The following is a 13,629-nucleotide window of genomic DNA, read 5'->3' on the forward strand; positions in this document are numbered from 1 at the left end:
GAGCAAAGGGAATTAATAGGCAGAATTCTTGTCAGGCTGTTTACTTGCAGCTCAGAACTAAAAAAAAATTTGTAGAGCTCTGCATTTTAAAAACCACAGTCATTCTAACAGGCTCCTTAGGACATAAAATACACGAGTCCCTTCACGTACATCTTTGCTAGGTTATATGGAATGGGTCCAAATCTACTCAGTGTCTTTGTAGATGACGGTAATATAAATATTGAATGACAAATACAAAACAGAGAAGCATATTAAATCCTGGCTCTAACTGACCTCTCCCTCATATCTTATGACTTGCATGTGACCTTCTTAGAATTTAGCAAAAGCTTGTGCCAAGTTTACAAAAACAGTGCTGCTTGAAGAGTTCAAGATTCTCTCCCTGAGAACCTGGATTTCTTGGTCTGACCAATTCACATAGTCACTATTCCTGCCCAAAGACCCTCAGAGAAGTGGGATGATTCTGAACTCCCCATATAAACAGCACTTTCATGTTGCTCTGTGGCTTTATAGGAAGGCCTGCCCCAGTGGTAACCAACCCTTGACTTGTTTCAGTCAGACACTACTAAGTTTATTGCAGCAGCCCTCAAAATCTTCAAGCACAAGGCAGCAGTGCCCACCATCCAGTTTAACAGCAGCCAAGAGGCTGGATGGCAGGAATGATTTAAGTTATGTTGTAATTTATGAGCCCCACCTGACTGCTGAACAGAGGAGGTAAGATTCACCATGCTGGCTCCTCTCAGCTTTTGAGACACATATTTAGATAAAGGGCATCAAGCTCATAGATATTCTCTTCAGAGCACTGGTAAGGGCACTTGACTGGACAACAGGATGTGCTGGTTCAATTCTTTTGAGTTCTGAATGATTCATGCATTGTTGATTTAAAAGGTTACTGCTCTCAGCTGTCATCTCATGCCTCTGCCACAGACTAATAAAAAAAGAAAATACGTTGCAGAAGATTAGGACAAAGCTCAGGGAGGCAACTTCTTACACTGTCCCAGCATAAAACAGGAGAGGATGAGTCAGAGTCTGAAGGTTCTCTAACAGATATTCAAAGCAAGCCAGAATTGGACATTCATCCAAGTCCCTCTGGGAAGGAGAGATAACTGCTTCCTTTTTTCCATCTGCCAGTTCTATTTAAGCTTTACACCAGGAGCAGGCCTGCATGGAAAAATATAGATTCATGCAATGCCTAGTAGATGCCTAAAGAAGTTCAACTGAGAAAAATGTGTGTGTGGGGGGAAAACCGTAATTCCCAACTACACAAGACATTGTCTCAATTACAAGCCTTTTCATGCAGGTGAAGGAAAAAAACATTCAGAAATGCTGCAAAAGATGGGCTTCTCCAGGATAAATCTGAACAAGAAGACGTCATTCCAGAATCAGTAGGGCTAGGGCTGCATATGAAAGACTCCTAATTCAGATTTTCACACAAAATATCTTGTTTTCTATAGACTACATACAAGTAATTTTTTTGAGCTTATTGGAAGATGAGGGAGTTATCAGCTTTAGTAAAAATACAAGAAATACTTAAAACTTTATAGCAAGCCAGTCCTGTGCCAGACATGAAGTGACAGGAAGTAGAAACCAGGGATGAACAACAGACCAGAGCCAGTGATCTCTCCTTCAAACTGTAGAGAACTGTGACAAGCTGTGTCACCCAGCCATGCAGTGTTTCAGGGAGGACTCAATTAATTTAGCCAAGCATTGGCCCAGCTTCACATCCCTGTTCCCAAACACTTGTGTATCACTGCAATACCTCAGAAAAACAGACCAACACAATTCATGATTAAGCTGGCAAGTGCCTGCCAAAGGAGCACCAGACATGAGAGCAGGAATTTCTCTGCTGCACAGAAATTCCATGGCCCATAGGGCACATGAGCCCCACCTGCCCAATAACTCACCCAATGGGTTAAATCCATCTGCAGACAAGCATTAAAGAATGGAACAGTATGACGGGCTCCTCATCCCAGAATCCTCTAAAAAACAATGGGCAACTGCAGTAGGGTCTGGTATCATTTGAAAAACATCTTCTAGGAGTCTATGTATGCATTTGTTTTAAAAAATGTAAACACAGTCATGAAAGATAGAGTAGCTGTTTGAGTGTGCCTCATGAAGTAAAAGCAATTCCTACCCACGGAGTGGGAAGACATCCCAGGATTACCACTCATGTATTTGGGATTTTTGTCTGCTTTTCTTTTATGGCCCCAAAAAACAAAGATAGGGCTAAATGCAAAACTGAGTTGATATGAATGTCTATAAGTGGATATTCAGAGACTGTAAAGCAGCAAGTTTTTCAAAAATAGTATTTGAGAACAGAAGCTCACACAGGGAGAAGGCAGGCTCCCACTGACTAGGAGAAGAAACAATGATGAAGGAGACCATTTTAGTCAAGTCTTAGATCAAAGAAAATAGGTTCATAATGGGATTTTGAGAGGTCATCTGGTCCCACCACTGTTTCAAAGCTGGAAGATCCCCATTGTTTAGTTGAGGGTGATCATATAGAACCTATTAAAAGCCATCAGCAATAAACATAAAAACGAACAAAATCTACTCCAGTGCTTCAGAACCTTTAGCAAAGATTTTTCTTCACAGTTAACCTTAACCTCAACTTCCTTCCCCACTGCAATTTGAGTTCATTATTACTTGCAATATCCACACTGGACACACAGGCCAGTTCCCCCCCTCTCAAATTTTTGTGGGGGGGTTGTTTGGGTGTTTTTTTGGTTTTGTTTATTTTTTTATCTACATATTTATGGCTACTCTCATCCCTCTTCTCTAGGATAAACAATTCCAATATTTCAATCTTTCCTCACCAGTTATGTTCTCCAGACCTCTGATTATTGCTCAGTTCTGAATTTGCCTCAATTAACAGAATTAACTTAGTCCTGTCAGGAAACTAGAAACCTTGCAATTTTGCACAGCCTCATGTACCTCTCCATCTTTATAAGACAATCTAAAAACAGATGCAACTTTTTCCAGTGAAGGAATTACATTTGTTGCTTATTTTTATTACCAAGAGTTTATTTTTTCAATAGAAAAATGCTTGGATTAGTTGAAGGAAATTATATCAACTATTCTCACACATCCTCACTTCCTATCTTCCATTTCCCTGTGAAGCACTAATGATCATCCAGAAAAAAAAAATTAAAAATCCCCAAAACAACAATAACAACAAAATGTATATGATTCACAAAATCAGTTTAAAAAAACCAACTGATTCAGGAATATTTATTTAGGGACACTACATGTCAGCTATAGGGGTGAAGAGGAAGGCATACAGAGCAATTTTTGGTTTGTATACTACAAATAAAAGAGCATTAGCATCATCACTCAAAACCAAAAAGGCTTAAAGATCACAAAAATTTGTGTGAAAGAACAATTAAAGAGACTTACAGGAATAAATCCCACTCACATTCCTGAATGTGTCAGGTACTTCTGAGTAGCTGGGAGTGAGGTCTAGAGATACTTCCTGAAGTTCGTTATTTGCAATAACAAGACAAATAGCAAATTCCTAACTTATTACTCAAATTGAGAAAAGGGTGAGAGTTATCTCCTAAGACAGAAGTTATGAACTTGATTGTTCCTTGCTGCTTCTTTCCTCTCCACTCAAAAAAAAGCCTGGCTTACCAGAATATACATATATGCCCGGCCTAGTTCCCTTTATTTTTTATGTCTAAGGATTTCCAGAAGAAAGCATTTTAACTTTTGCTACATGCTTTTCATTCTGTTTCATTCTACATTTGACCTCTGCAATCTCATAGGAAATGTCCAAGATAATCAGACAGGCATCTTATGTTCAGACCTCTTCTTTCAGTTACAGCCTCGTGACAGGAAAAAAAATAAAATTCTTAACTCAATTCCCTAGGGCAGCCAGACCAATGCAAAATTCTAAGCCTAGAAAGATGCAAAATGGAGTTTAGTGAACCTTTTCTAAATTGAGATTTTAAAAGCTTAGGGAAATACAAAACAACTATTGCAGAAAGAAAGAAGCACTGGTGGTACATTGTTAGGGAAAAAATTAATATCGATTGCCTTGGTAAGGCATTTTTTTTCCTTTAAATACAGGTCAGTATCATGACATTGCTGTTTTTACCACTAGTGTTTTTAAAACTAGAGGAAGAATCCTATTCATCCTCTCTTCTCCCCTCAAGAAAGTATCTTTGGAATATTAAACAAACCTAGTTAGCAGATAAGAAGAGTCAACAGAACATTTATATATGTATGTGTTACCATAATGACTTCTCCACTATTTTGGTCCTGAAAACCTCCTCCTGGTCCAGGTTTACAGTACAGTAGCAATCCCTCATCTTGTTTGGCCCCGGATATGTAGGAAGATTTTTGGCTTCACCTAAAGACAAGAAAGAAAAAAACCAGAAAGATTACATATTAAAATGTTATCCCTAAATTAGTCATCTGTCAACTACTGCAGTGTCAGCAACATAGCTAAACAAAAGTATTACATTTTCCTTCTCAAATGTGAAGTCTCTATTAAATTTTGCAGCAGTCTACTGTTTTCAATGCAGCAGGTCCTGTTCAGGTTTAGAGCTCAGCTAAGAACTCAAAAGTCCATTCCATCCAATTTATCCACATGTATTTGGATGCAGACTATCTCCTTCCATACAATGTTTAGGTTTTGATTAATGTTCCCCTAAGATACCAAGAACACCACACAATGGAGCAACCAAGCTTTTCAACACAGCCCACTGATTTTATCCTGAAGTCATTACCAGAACACAGCAAATGAGCTGTGCAGATCACAGCTCCACCACTCACCACGGATGTGGAGATGGAAAACAGTCACTTTAGTTACAGCCAACAGTCTTAGATCACAAGCTGGACTTCAAAGCACTCTGATGGGATAATTAGCACTTGTGAAGCTGCCTAAGGCCCCTGCACAAAGGTACCATGCAAGTCATGAATATTCTTCACAATAAACATTTGTTTCAAAACTACAGCAAGAAGTAAATACTATAATTAACAACAACAAAAAGGACAGGACTGAGGAACTCAGGCTAACCAAGAGATTAGCAAACCCAAGTGTATGAAACAAGAGCAAAAATCACAGTTTTCCCCTTTACATATTCATTAACAACCAAAGCCAAGCACTAAACTTCCTTGGCTGACTGATAAAAATCAAAACTCTCCAACAGGAAACTGGACAATGCCCTCATCATTTTGCTAAAGTGTGTATCACTGTGTGGAGGAGTGATTTAACTCTAAAGACAAAACTCAGACCTAAATGTAAGTCTGCAATGCACATGGTCTTATTTACTGTCACTCTTCCAGTAGCTGGAGATTATTAGTACATAGCATGGGTACTAGGTCATTCTGTCCTGGTAAAAATATAAGGAGTAAGACCAAAACTGCACAGACCAAGGGAACACAGGCTTGTTTGCCAGTACAGAAGGAAGCTCTAAATGATGGTAACAAATATAACTTTATCCAACCCTTGCAGCTCAGCTTAAGTGCACTTTCCTAGACACATTGTTTCTCAGCCTCTGGCTCCCAAATAGCTTCATACTAATAACAGAATCACCTTGTTTTTTTCAACTCTGTCTTCAGTAAAAACATACTTGTTCCTTTTGGCAGATTTTTCCACAGCAATCTCATGCATGTGCCTGTAAACACTGAAGATGCATAGCAAGGAAATGCTGAGCCAACCTGCACCCTCAGCTATTAAGGAAAGGCATAAAATGACACAGGACTCCACATCTTCCTGCCTATGATCTCCTTCTGGCACACTGTTCACACACTTTTGCTAATTGACCCATGGCATGCCCTTGGAAACATCACACAACCACATTTCTCAAAAATGGTTTGTATATGGGTAGGTGCATATGTTTTCTAAAGCTAATCATGAAGCATATATAGAGGCACTAAAAAGGGACTAGAAACTGTTGCTTCAGACACTAAATCCTTGCTTCAGAGTTCTTCTAAATAAGTTTGTTCTCTCAGCTCAGCTGATACAACTTGATAGCATTCTTCCCACTTCCTTCAGAGTTGTGAGACACTGGATTAAAAAAAGCTGTCTCCACTGTAATTTGAAGGTGTGACTGGAACATCTGCTGGCATGCTCAATGTGGTGTTAAACTAAGCTGAAGTGTTAGCAATAGGTCAGCTGCAGCAGCTCCAGACAAAAATATACTGAGGATTATTGATGGCTTGCTCAGTCTGCACTGAAGTCTGTCCTGCCACACTAAACCTCCAAGTTTTATTCTTGTTAGTCTGAGTTCAAGCAAGTTACAAATCAAATGCCCTATTCTCACACAGACTGAGGCCTCCAAGTCTGTCTTCTCTGCCCAAGCAAGCAAATTCCTGTTAATTTTTCTCCTTTAGAGTCACATGAGACCAGCCTCTTTCCTGGATAACAGGGTACAGTTCCCCAAAGAGACAGTGTCAACAGGAAGTGTTTCAATAGCAGACTGATAAGGAAGTCTTCCTCCAGGGCTGGCACACTGTTCTCACGCTTCTTCCAAGAGAAAGACACAACATTTTCAAGCTCAAAATCAAACCAAAACAGTAAGACAGCTTCCCTTTTTCTTCACTCTTCCACTTTCTACTTCAAGATTAATGCATCACATGAAACCAAATCTCTATTTTTCATCTTGATTTCCATTATTTTTTCATGTGCACAATATTCACTTAAGCACTTAAAGGTAATAGTTATGTCAAGTACTCTAAGAACCACATTTTGAGAACTCAGTTCTTTTCTTTCATAAAAGACTTACAATAGCAAAGCCCACAATATTGAAACCTAACTGCAGTGTAAAGGAAGACACCATTTAGCATCACTGGAAAATGGATGCCTGCATAGTCTGTACAGCAAATTAAAGGTCACCACCGTCACAATGGTAGAAAGTGCACAGAGGGAAGATAGAGGGAGAAGACATTTTACAGTAATTTCTTTCTTCAAAATGAAAAAGACCCTGGAAAACCATGGAGACTAGAACAAGGGATTAATTGACCAACCCAATATATTAATCATGTTACTGACTTGAGTAGCTTACAAAAAAAAAAAAAAATACTGCTTCTTCCCAACACTGGCCAATGGCTGTTTAGATTCCTCCAGCACTGAGCAGTTGAGAAAGAAAAATTTATCAAGCTTTCAAGCACAGCTAAAGACTCAGCTCTCTAGCCAGACATTTTAAGTCAACAAATGCACTCTGTTAGAGCTTCAGTTGCTCTTTAGATTTCTCCAAGACAAAAAAGTTCCCTCTGTGGCGCTGTTTTGCCATCTACAATGAAGCTGAACAATCCGATCAGTATTTTTTTGGATTTGCTATGAGCAAAATGAAAAAAAAGAAAGTCCTTAATACATTATATAGTCATGCACTATTTCCATTTTCTCCAAAAACAGAGCTGATGAGATCATTTATTTGGGCAAGAATTTAATCATTTAACCTATTTGTGCAGAAGAGACATCTTCATCAATTTCATTTTCAAAAGCCAACTCCCATGTTTTTTCCTCCCTTCTTCATATGTGTAAAGTACCTGTACAGAGGAGAACTTGGAGAAGGTTTGCAGATGAAAGGTCAACACACTCACCTTTAAAACCTTCAGTTTTCCACTTCCACTAAGAAGAAATGGAATGTTTCTTAAAATGTCTAAGACTCTGACAATTTAGACTACACGGGCACTTTGTTTTGGAGCATAAGGCTTCCATTTGAAGCTACAGCAGCAGAATAATCTGTTCAAGTTTGCAATAGCCTATCCCCCTATCCCTGCATTTCCAATGTACATGGTCCCAATTTAACTGTGTGCCGAACTCAATTTAGCACTAAGTACTTAAACCTAGCAAAGCTGATTTCAGCTGTGGAAAAGTTAACATTGGCATTTTAGACAAGTCTTAAAAAAAGACTGTACAATTCTGAATATGTCACGGCTTGCTATCTTCTCCCCATTCTCCTCATAGAATTACTACAAGGTTGCTACAGCTCAAAAATAGACTACCACAGCAGATAGCTTAGCTTGAGCCAGGCAAAGGGAATGCAACAAGCTGGAAGAAGATGAAGGAAAAACTCAAAATTGTATTTACCTTCCTTGTTCTTCCCAATGTTGCATATTCCTGCCCTGCTAAAACACCAGCAACCAAAGGAAAGCAAGTTTAAAGGGCTCTCCTACACATATGGCAAGGAAGGGCACTGGGAGCATAACTGGTAAGAGCTAAAAAAACTTGGAAAATTATTCTAGGAATAAATATATGCATACATTTCCTTAATGTTTTCCCACTTGAATTTTTTTAAGCATCTAGTATTTTTAAATTGAATTTAGATACTTGCCATTGTGTCATCTTTGTTTCTGATATATATTTCCCCAAATGCAACTTTCTGAAAAGCAAAGAATGGCACCCACATGGCAGCCACATATTATATGTACCTTTTGCAACAAATTTCCTGCTCTTGTGCTGCCAAATATTGGGTCACCAGCACACATCTGCCAATCTGAATGCATTAAGGAAGATTTTGTAATGCATTAACAAATTTAGCTTGCTGTTTTCTAGCTGCAATAGATTTGACCATGATGGCATGAGAGAGCCATTTCTCAAACTGTTCCAGAAAACAAACAAGCAAACAGAAACCTACCTCCAAAAAATAAATCCAATAAAAGCAGCTGAACTTTCAATACCAGAGCATTTGACTTCAGGGAGAATGCTGAAAGACTTAAGTACAGAAACAAAATACCTAAAATCTGAAAAGGGCATCGTATCCAAACCCACAACAATCCACTTTGTTTCTACTATATTCAGGAAAACACCCTCCAAAGAAGCTTGCAGGGAAGCATTTCAAGAACAAAAACAGAGCAGCAATGTATGTCAAGAATGAAAAGCTTCTCCTGTTCTCATTTAAGCTATCTCAATAGAGATGCTGGAAATCTTGAAAAATTATCTCAAGCATTCCTTTCAAGTTTTCTTTCTTCTGAAAAAGCATTATTGCTTGAACACTCACAGATCAAGCAAAAACAGAAAAAAGAAAATGTATGTACACCCAGACCTCTGATTACCGCAATTTATGCTTAAAAAGCTACTCATGCACAAAATTCAGCATATATGTAAAATATCAAGATGACAACAAGTTTCTAATTAATACTTAATTTTGCTTGAAACAGAAACATAATACTCAATGTTGATTAACACACACAGGAATAGCTAGGATTTAGTGTCCATGCATTAAATTTAAACTGAACAGAAACAGTTGCATTTATGTTGAATGCTGAGAAAGCAGTTCATTTTCTTGCACATAGAAGATCATCTTTTTTGCAGATGAGATGGGGACTAAGGGAGGGATATGACTACAATACCTCAGGAAGAATATATTGAGAAAATAATCCCTTTTATTATTGAAATGGTCACAGTTGAAAAACTTTCATCCACATTAGAAACCAACTTTGTTACTGAACAGCTAATGTGATAATTATATGACATTAATGTAATGGTTGAAAGCAGAATAGATGGTTACATTTGTATATAATTCCTGTATGTAGATATACTGTATGTACCTCTCAGAAAAGAGTTTGAATTAATTTTTGTCAGTCCAAATAGAAAATAGCAATAAAATAAAATAAAATTTAAAAGTGAAGTTCCAAGAACCAGTGTACCCAGCATGCAACCATGGAGCTATGTAAGTAGCTTAGTGCTCCTTTGTACTTCTGCAGTAAAATCAAAACAACAAACACTTTCTAAGCAATACATGCCAAGTGTCAAAAATGTTCCTTTCTCACCACATCTGTGTATAATTCTCAAAGCCCAAAAATAAGCAAAACACAAAAATAATATATCTAAAAAGGAAATCAATATATTAAAAAGAATGATTTCTTTTAAAACAGATGTGGCCAGTAATGCTACTTCTCCGACAATCTCTCTTTGCCTTGGCCACTGGCATTTATGTGCACACACATACACAGCACTTTCCTTTCATGGAGGGGACACATTGCATTAGATTTCTAAACCAGGTCAAAAATAGCCATCTGTGAAGAGATTTTGATCATCTGGAAAATGAGATTTTTAGATGACCTGTTCTTAATCTAAAAGCCCTTGCCTGCCAGCCTCTTTCCACGTGAAATGGTCATCACGTTATCAGGGATGGCATTTCCCCAACCAAACACCACTGAAGACCAGGCATTAGCAACACCCCCTGAACAGCTCCATACCACGGCCCAGATACCACAGCAAAGCACACTACATTAATTACAACTTTTTATACAAGAGTATCGTGTGGAAACCCTTCTGGCTTCAGGGAAAGAGCATCAACCTCAAATCTTCTGGCATGAAACTGAAGACCAGCACCAGCTGATACCTCTAGTCACAGCCTAGTGGCAGGAACATTGGCATCCCACCTGCACAGCCAACCTCACCAGTACACCCAGAGCCATAGTGCTGTACCACCTCCTTTCCCCCTCACATGATTAAACTTACACTAGTTAGGAACCTTCCTACAGATCCTTCTCTGACCTGGAGCCTGCTCTGGCACAGCAAACAGGCCTTTCTGACCACTGTAACAATTGCTAAGCCTCATCAGCCACAGCCTGCATGGTGAACACACTCAGACCCATCACTCACAATGGCAAGTAGCCAAATTCCCTTTTTCCTATACACATGTGATCAGACATTCCAGTTCTCCTTTTGCAGCCCTGAAAGTCCAAAAAACTGTCCACATATCTTGCTTTATTTTTCTGGGTGTAACACAAGCAGCTGAGGATATTTTCACTGGAGAGCAATGAGAAGCTGCAGGCTGACAGTCTTACTTTTCTTGTAAGAAGAATGAACAGAGAGAAGGCTCAAAAGATCTTGTCATGATCTTAAGTACTTAAGTGCTTACAGCACCAGGGCTGTTAATCAAATCCCAGGGCTGAGAGGAAAGATGCCTATAAAGCAAGTTTCATGAGAGCTGCCTGCAAAATTAAGATTTTCATTTGTACAAGAGAAGCATAATTCTCCTCAACTCTTTAATAACTGGTTGCACGCTACTTGCCAATATTGTGGTCAACAGCAGGCATCATGTTTCTCTAAAGATCCCCTTAGAATAGTAACTTAATCCCACAAAATAAAAAATACACAGTCCAGCTGCTTTTTAACAAGACTGAAGCTATTCTGTGTAAAAGGATACTTCGAAGGTATCCTACTATTTTAAAGTAGAATACTGCCAGGAAAAAGGTGTTCTCAAGGAGTTCACATTTAAATTCAGTTTTCCTGTGGCATTCTGTGGGAAGCATTAGTTGCTCTGATGTGATTTTTTTTCATATTTCTGCAGAAAAAATTATGAATTAGCTGGACTATCTGTGTTGACACAAAGTTCCACACATATTTTTTTTTCAATCCAGCTTGTGTTTTGAAGATGGTAATTTGCTTCAACACATCTCATGCAACTCCTAGCTGCATTTGATAGAGACTTGTGAGGTTTTTTCCTACAGTTTAAGAACTGCAGGGACTGGCTACAGGCTGTTCTGTAGCCTTGGAATTGTGCCCTTGTTTCAGATTGTGGCTTGTGCAGTTCTCGGTAGGTTTTTTGGTTTTGTTCCGAGGTGGGGCATTTGGGAGGGGGAGTTGCTTGGTTTGGTGGTAGTTATTTTTTAAAAATGAAAATCAGCTTCCTAAAGTTATGAAAGACCTTCTCTCAGCAAAGTTTAAGTCACTGAACATCTGTTGTGGGAGGCCATTAGGGAGAGATTCGGGCTGCAGGAGGGGCAGAGTAGCTGAGAGGAAGTAACTTTAAACAGACTATTCCATCATGGAACTGCACTGAGCAAACAGCGAGCAGTTTTCATTATTTTAAAAAAAACAGTACAACACAGGAAATACAAGCAAGTGATTTACAACATCAAAAACAAAATCCAACAAGTGTTCCCGTCTGAGAGCCTCTGTACTTTAGCACACTTTAAGACTGTTGCTCTGGAGTAAGGAACCTAGTCACTGCTAAGGAACGAAAGTACTGTTCTCAAAAACATCAGCATAAGCAAAAAGAAATGTCTGTGGAAATAAGTATTTTTACTTTCATTTATATTATTCACAGACAAAAGTAAAAGTCATATCACAAAAATTTTTTAAAAAGGACAATTTTTATTTACGTACATCCCATCTTTTAAATTGTAGATCAAAAAGCAACAGCGACAGTGTGGAAAAAGCCAACAAAATACAAACAATGAGAAAGGAGTGATGCCCTCCCTCTTCCAGGACACTAATCACTTCTATCACAACAAGCAACACCAAAAATTCTTAGAGTAGAGTAACATGAAAAGTACAAATCCGCCAAAGGCCACATTTTGCTTAGATTAAAAGCAAAAGGAATAATTGCTGAACAGCCAAAGGCTTTACTGGGCCTGTTAAGAAACTGTAACTGTTCCCTCCAATGATTCTGCTGTCCACAATAGCTCTTGCTTTAGAATTACATATTTAGAAACATCTTCACCAAGCAGAGTCTCAGGGGATCAAGTTTAGATCAGGTTCAGTTTGGTCCTCTAGCTCCACAGTGTTCAAACCAAAATAAAACCTGGCTATTGAGAAACTGGGGGATTTTGAGCACAGAAGTTCAAGGCAATCTTGAAAACCATCTAAGATTTAGGAACTAATTGAGAAAAGAGTGTCTTCTTCCACATTCAAAACACTCTTCCTATTACAAAATTAATCTTCATAAGGGGAGAACAAGGTATTGATATCTCCTCAACTTGCTTTACTTGAGTCTTTCTTCAAGAACAGTGAAAATAGGTACTTTCCTAGGAAACCCTTTAAGAGTAAAGTGTGATCATAACCAGTTCTCAGTCTACATGCTTATCAATGGGTTTTGAATGAAAAAGGGAAATCATACCTTTCTAGCCATAGTGTTAGGTGGCTGACAAATGCTATGTTACAAACTCAGCTCTCAGCATTATCAAACCCATCCACAGTATTTGTTTTACTTTAGTTACTGGGCCTTTATTTGCATAACACTTTTTCCAGTAGAGTAAAACAAAAATAAATTTCACTTGGACATTACTAAGGCTGGTGCCTGATATGATTATAGGTGACTTAAAAAAATGTATTTCATTGTTGATTAGCTCGTATTGCACAGATGCATGACAACAATACACAAGAATTTACATAAATTATGCTGATTTCTTATTGCTAGCTCACAGATCCATTAATGAAGCAAAACCAATGGTATCTCCCCGTTCAACATCTTAAGGGGCCTAAGAGCATTTGAGCTTGACTATCAAAGCAACCACTTGCCAGCTTGCAGTGCTGTGCAGCTGAACTCTTAAGTCAACAGATGGAAGGATACACTGCCACTGATCTACAAACCCATTGATTTCTTCACAGAAAGCAAGAGGACAACATGCCTCTGCTCTGAGGTTTGGTGGTAGTTATTGCCTCTGCTCTGAAGCCACACTGCCTTAACTACAGCCACCACACAGCTTGGCCCAAGAATGTCTAGAAGTGGCTACTTCCAGAACATCCATGCACTGACAGACCTGGACCATCATCATCATCCAAGATTCTAAGCATTCCATTTTCTGTGTCAACAGGCTTACTATACAAGTGTCTGCTGTTTCAGAAATCTCATCAGCACGGGATTCCTGGCTCCTTGCTGAAATAAAATTTTCACTTAGAAAATAAAGATGAAGACAAATAGACTTAAGTATAGGGAGGAAATGACAATT

At 38.6% G+C, this 13,629-nt stretch overlaps 1 protein-coding gene across 2 annotated transcripts in view; it reads right to left on the minus strand.

Annotated features, from left to right (window-relative positions):
- Positions 1–13,629, minus strand: part of RASA3 (RAS p21 protein activator 3) — a 130,152-nt gene that overhangs the window by 87,972 nt on the left and 28,551 nt on the right. For both annotated transcript variants that reach the window (XM_077173357.1, XM_054654573.2), the window contains exon 2: positions 4,231–4,348. In XM_077173357.1, the coding sequence (XP_077029472.1) occupies positions 4,231–4,348 (118 nt within the window). The remainder of the gene's footprint in view (positions 1–4,230; positions 4,349–13,629) is intronic.

Source organism: Agelaius phoeniceus, chromosome 2 (genome assembly GCF_051311805.1).
Source record: "Agelaius phoeniceus isolate bAgePho1 chromosome 2, bAgePho1.hap1, whole genome shotgun sequence".
NCBI classification, from domain to species: domain Eukaryota; kingdom Metazoa; phylum Chordata; class Aves; order Passeriformes; family Icteridae; genus Agelaius; species Agelaius phoeniceus.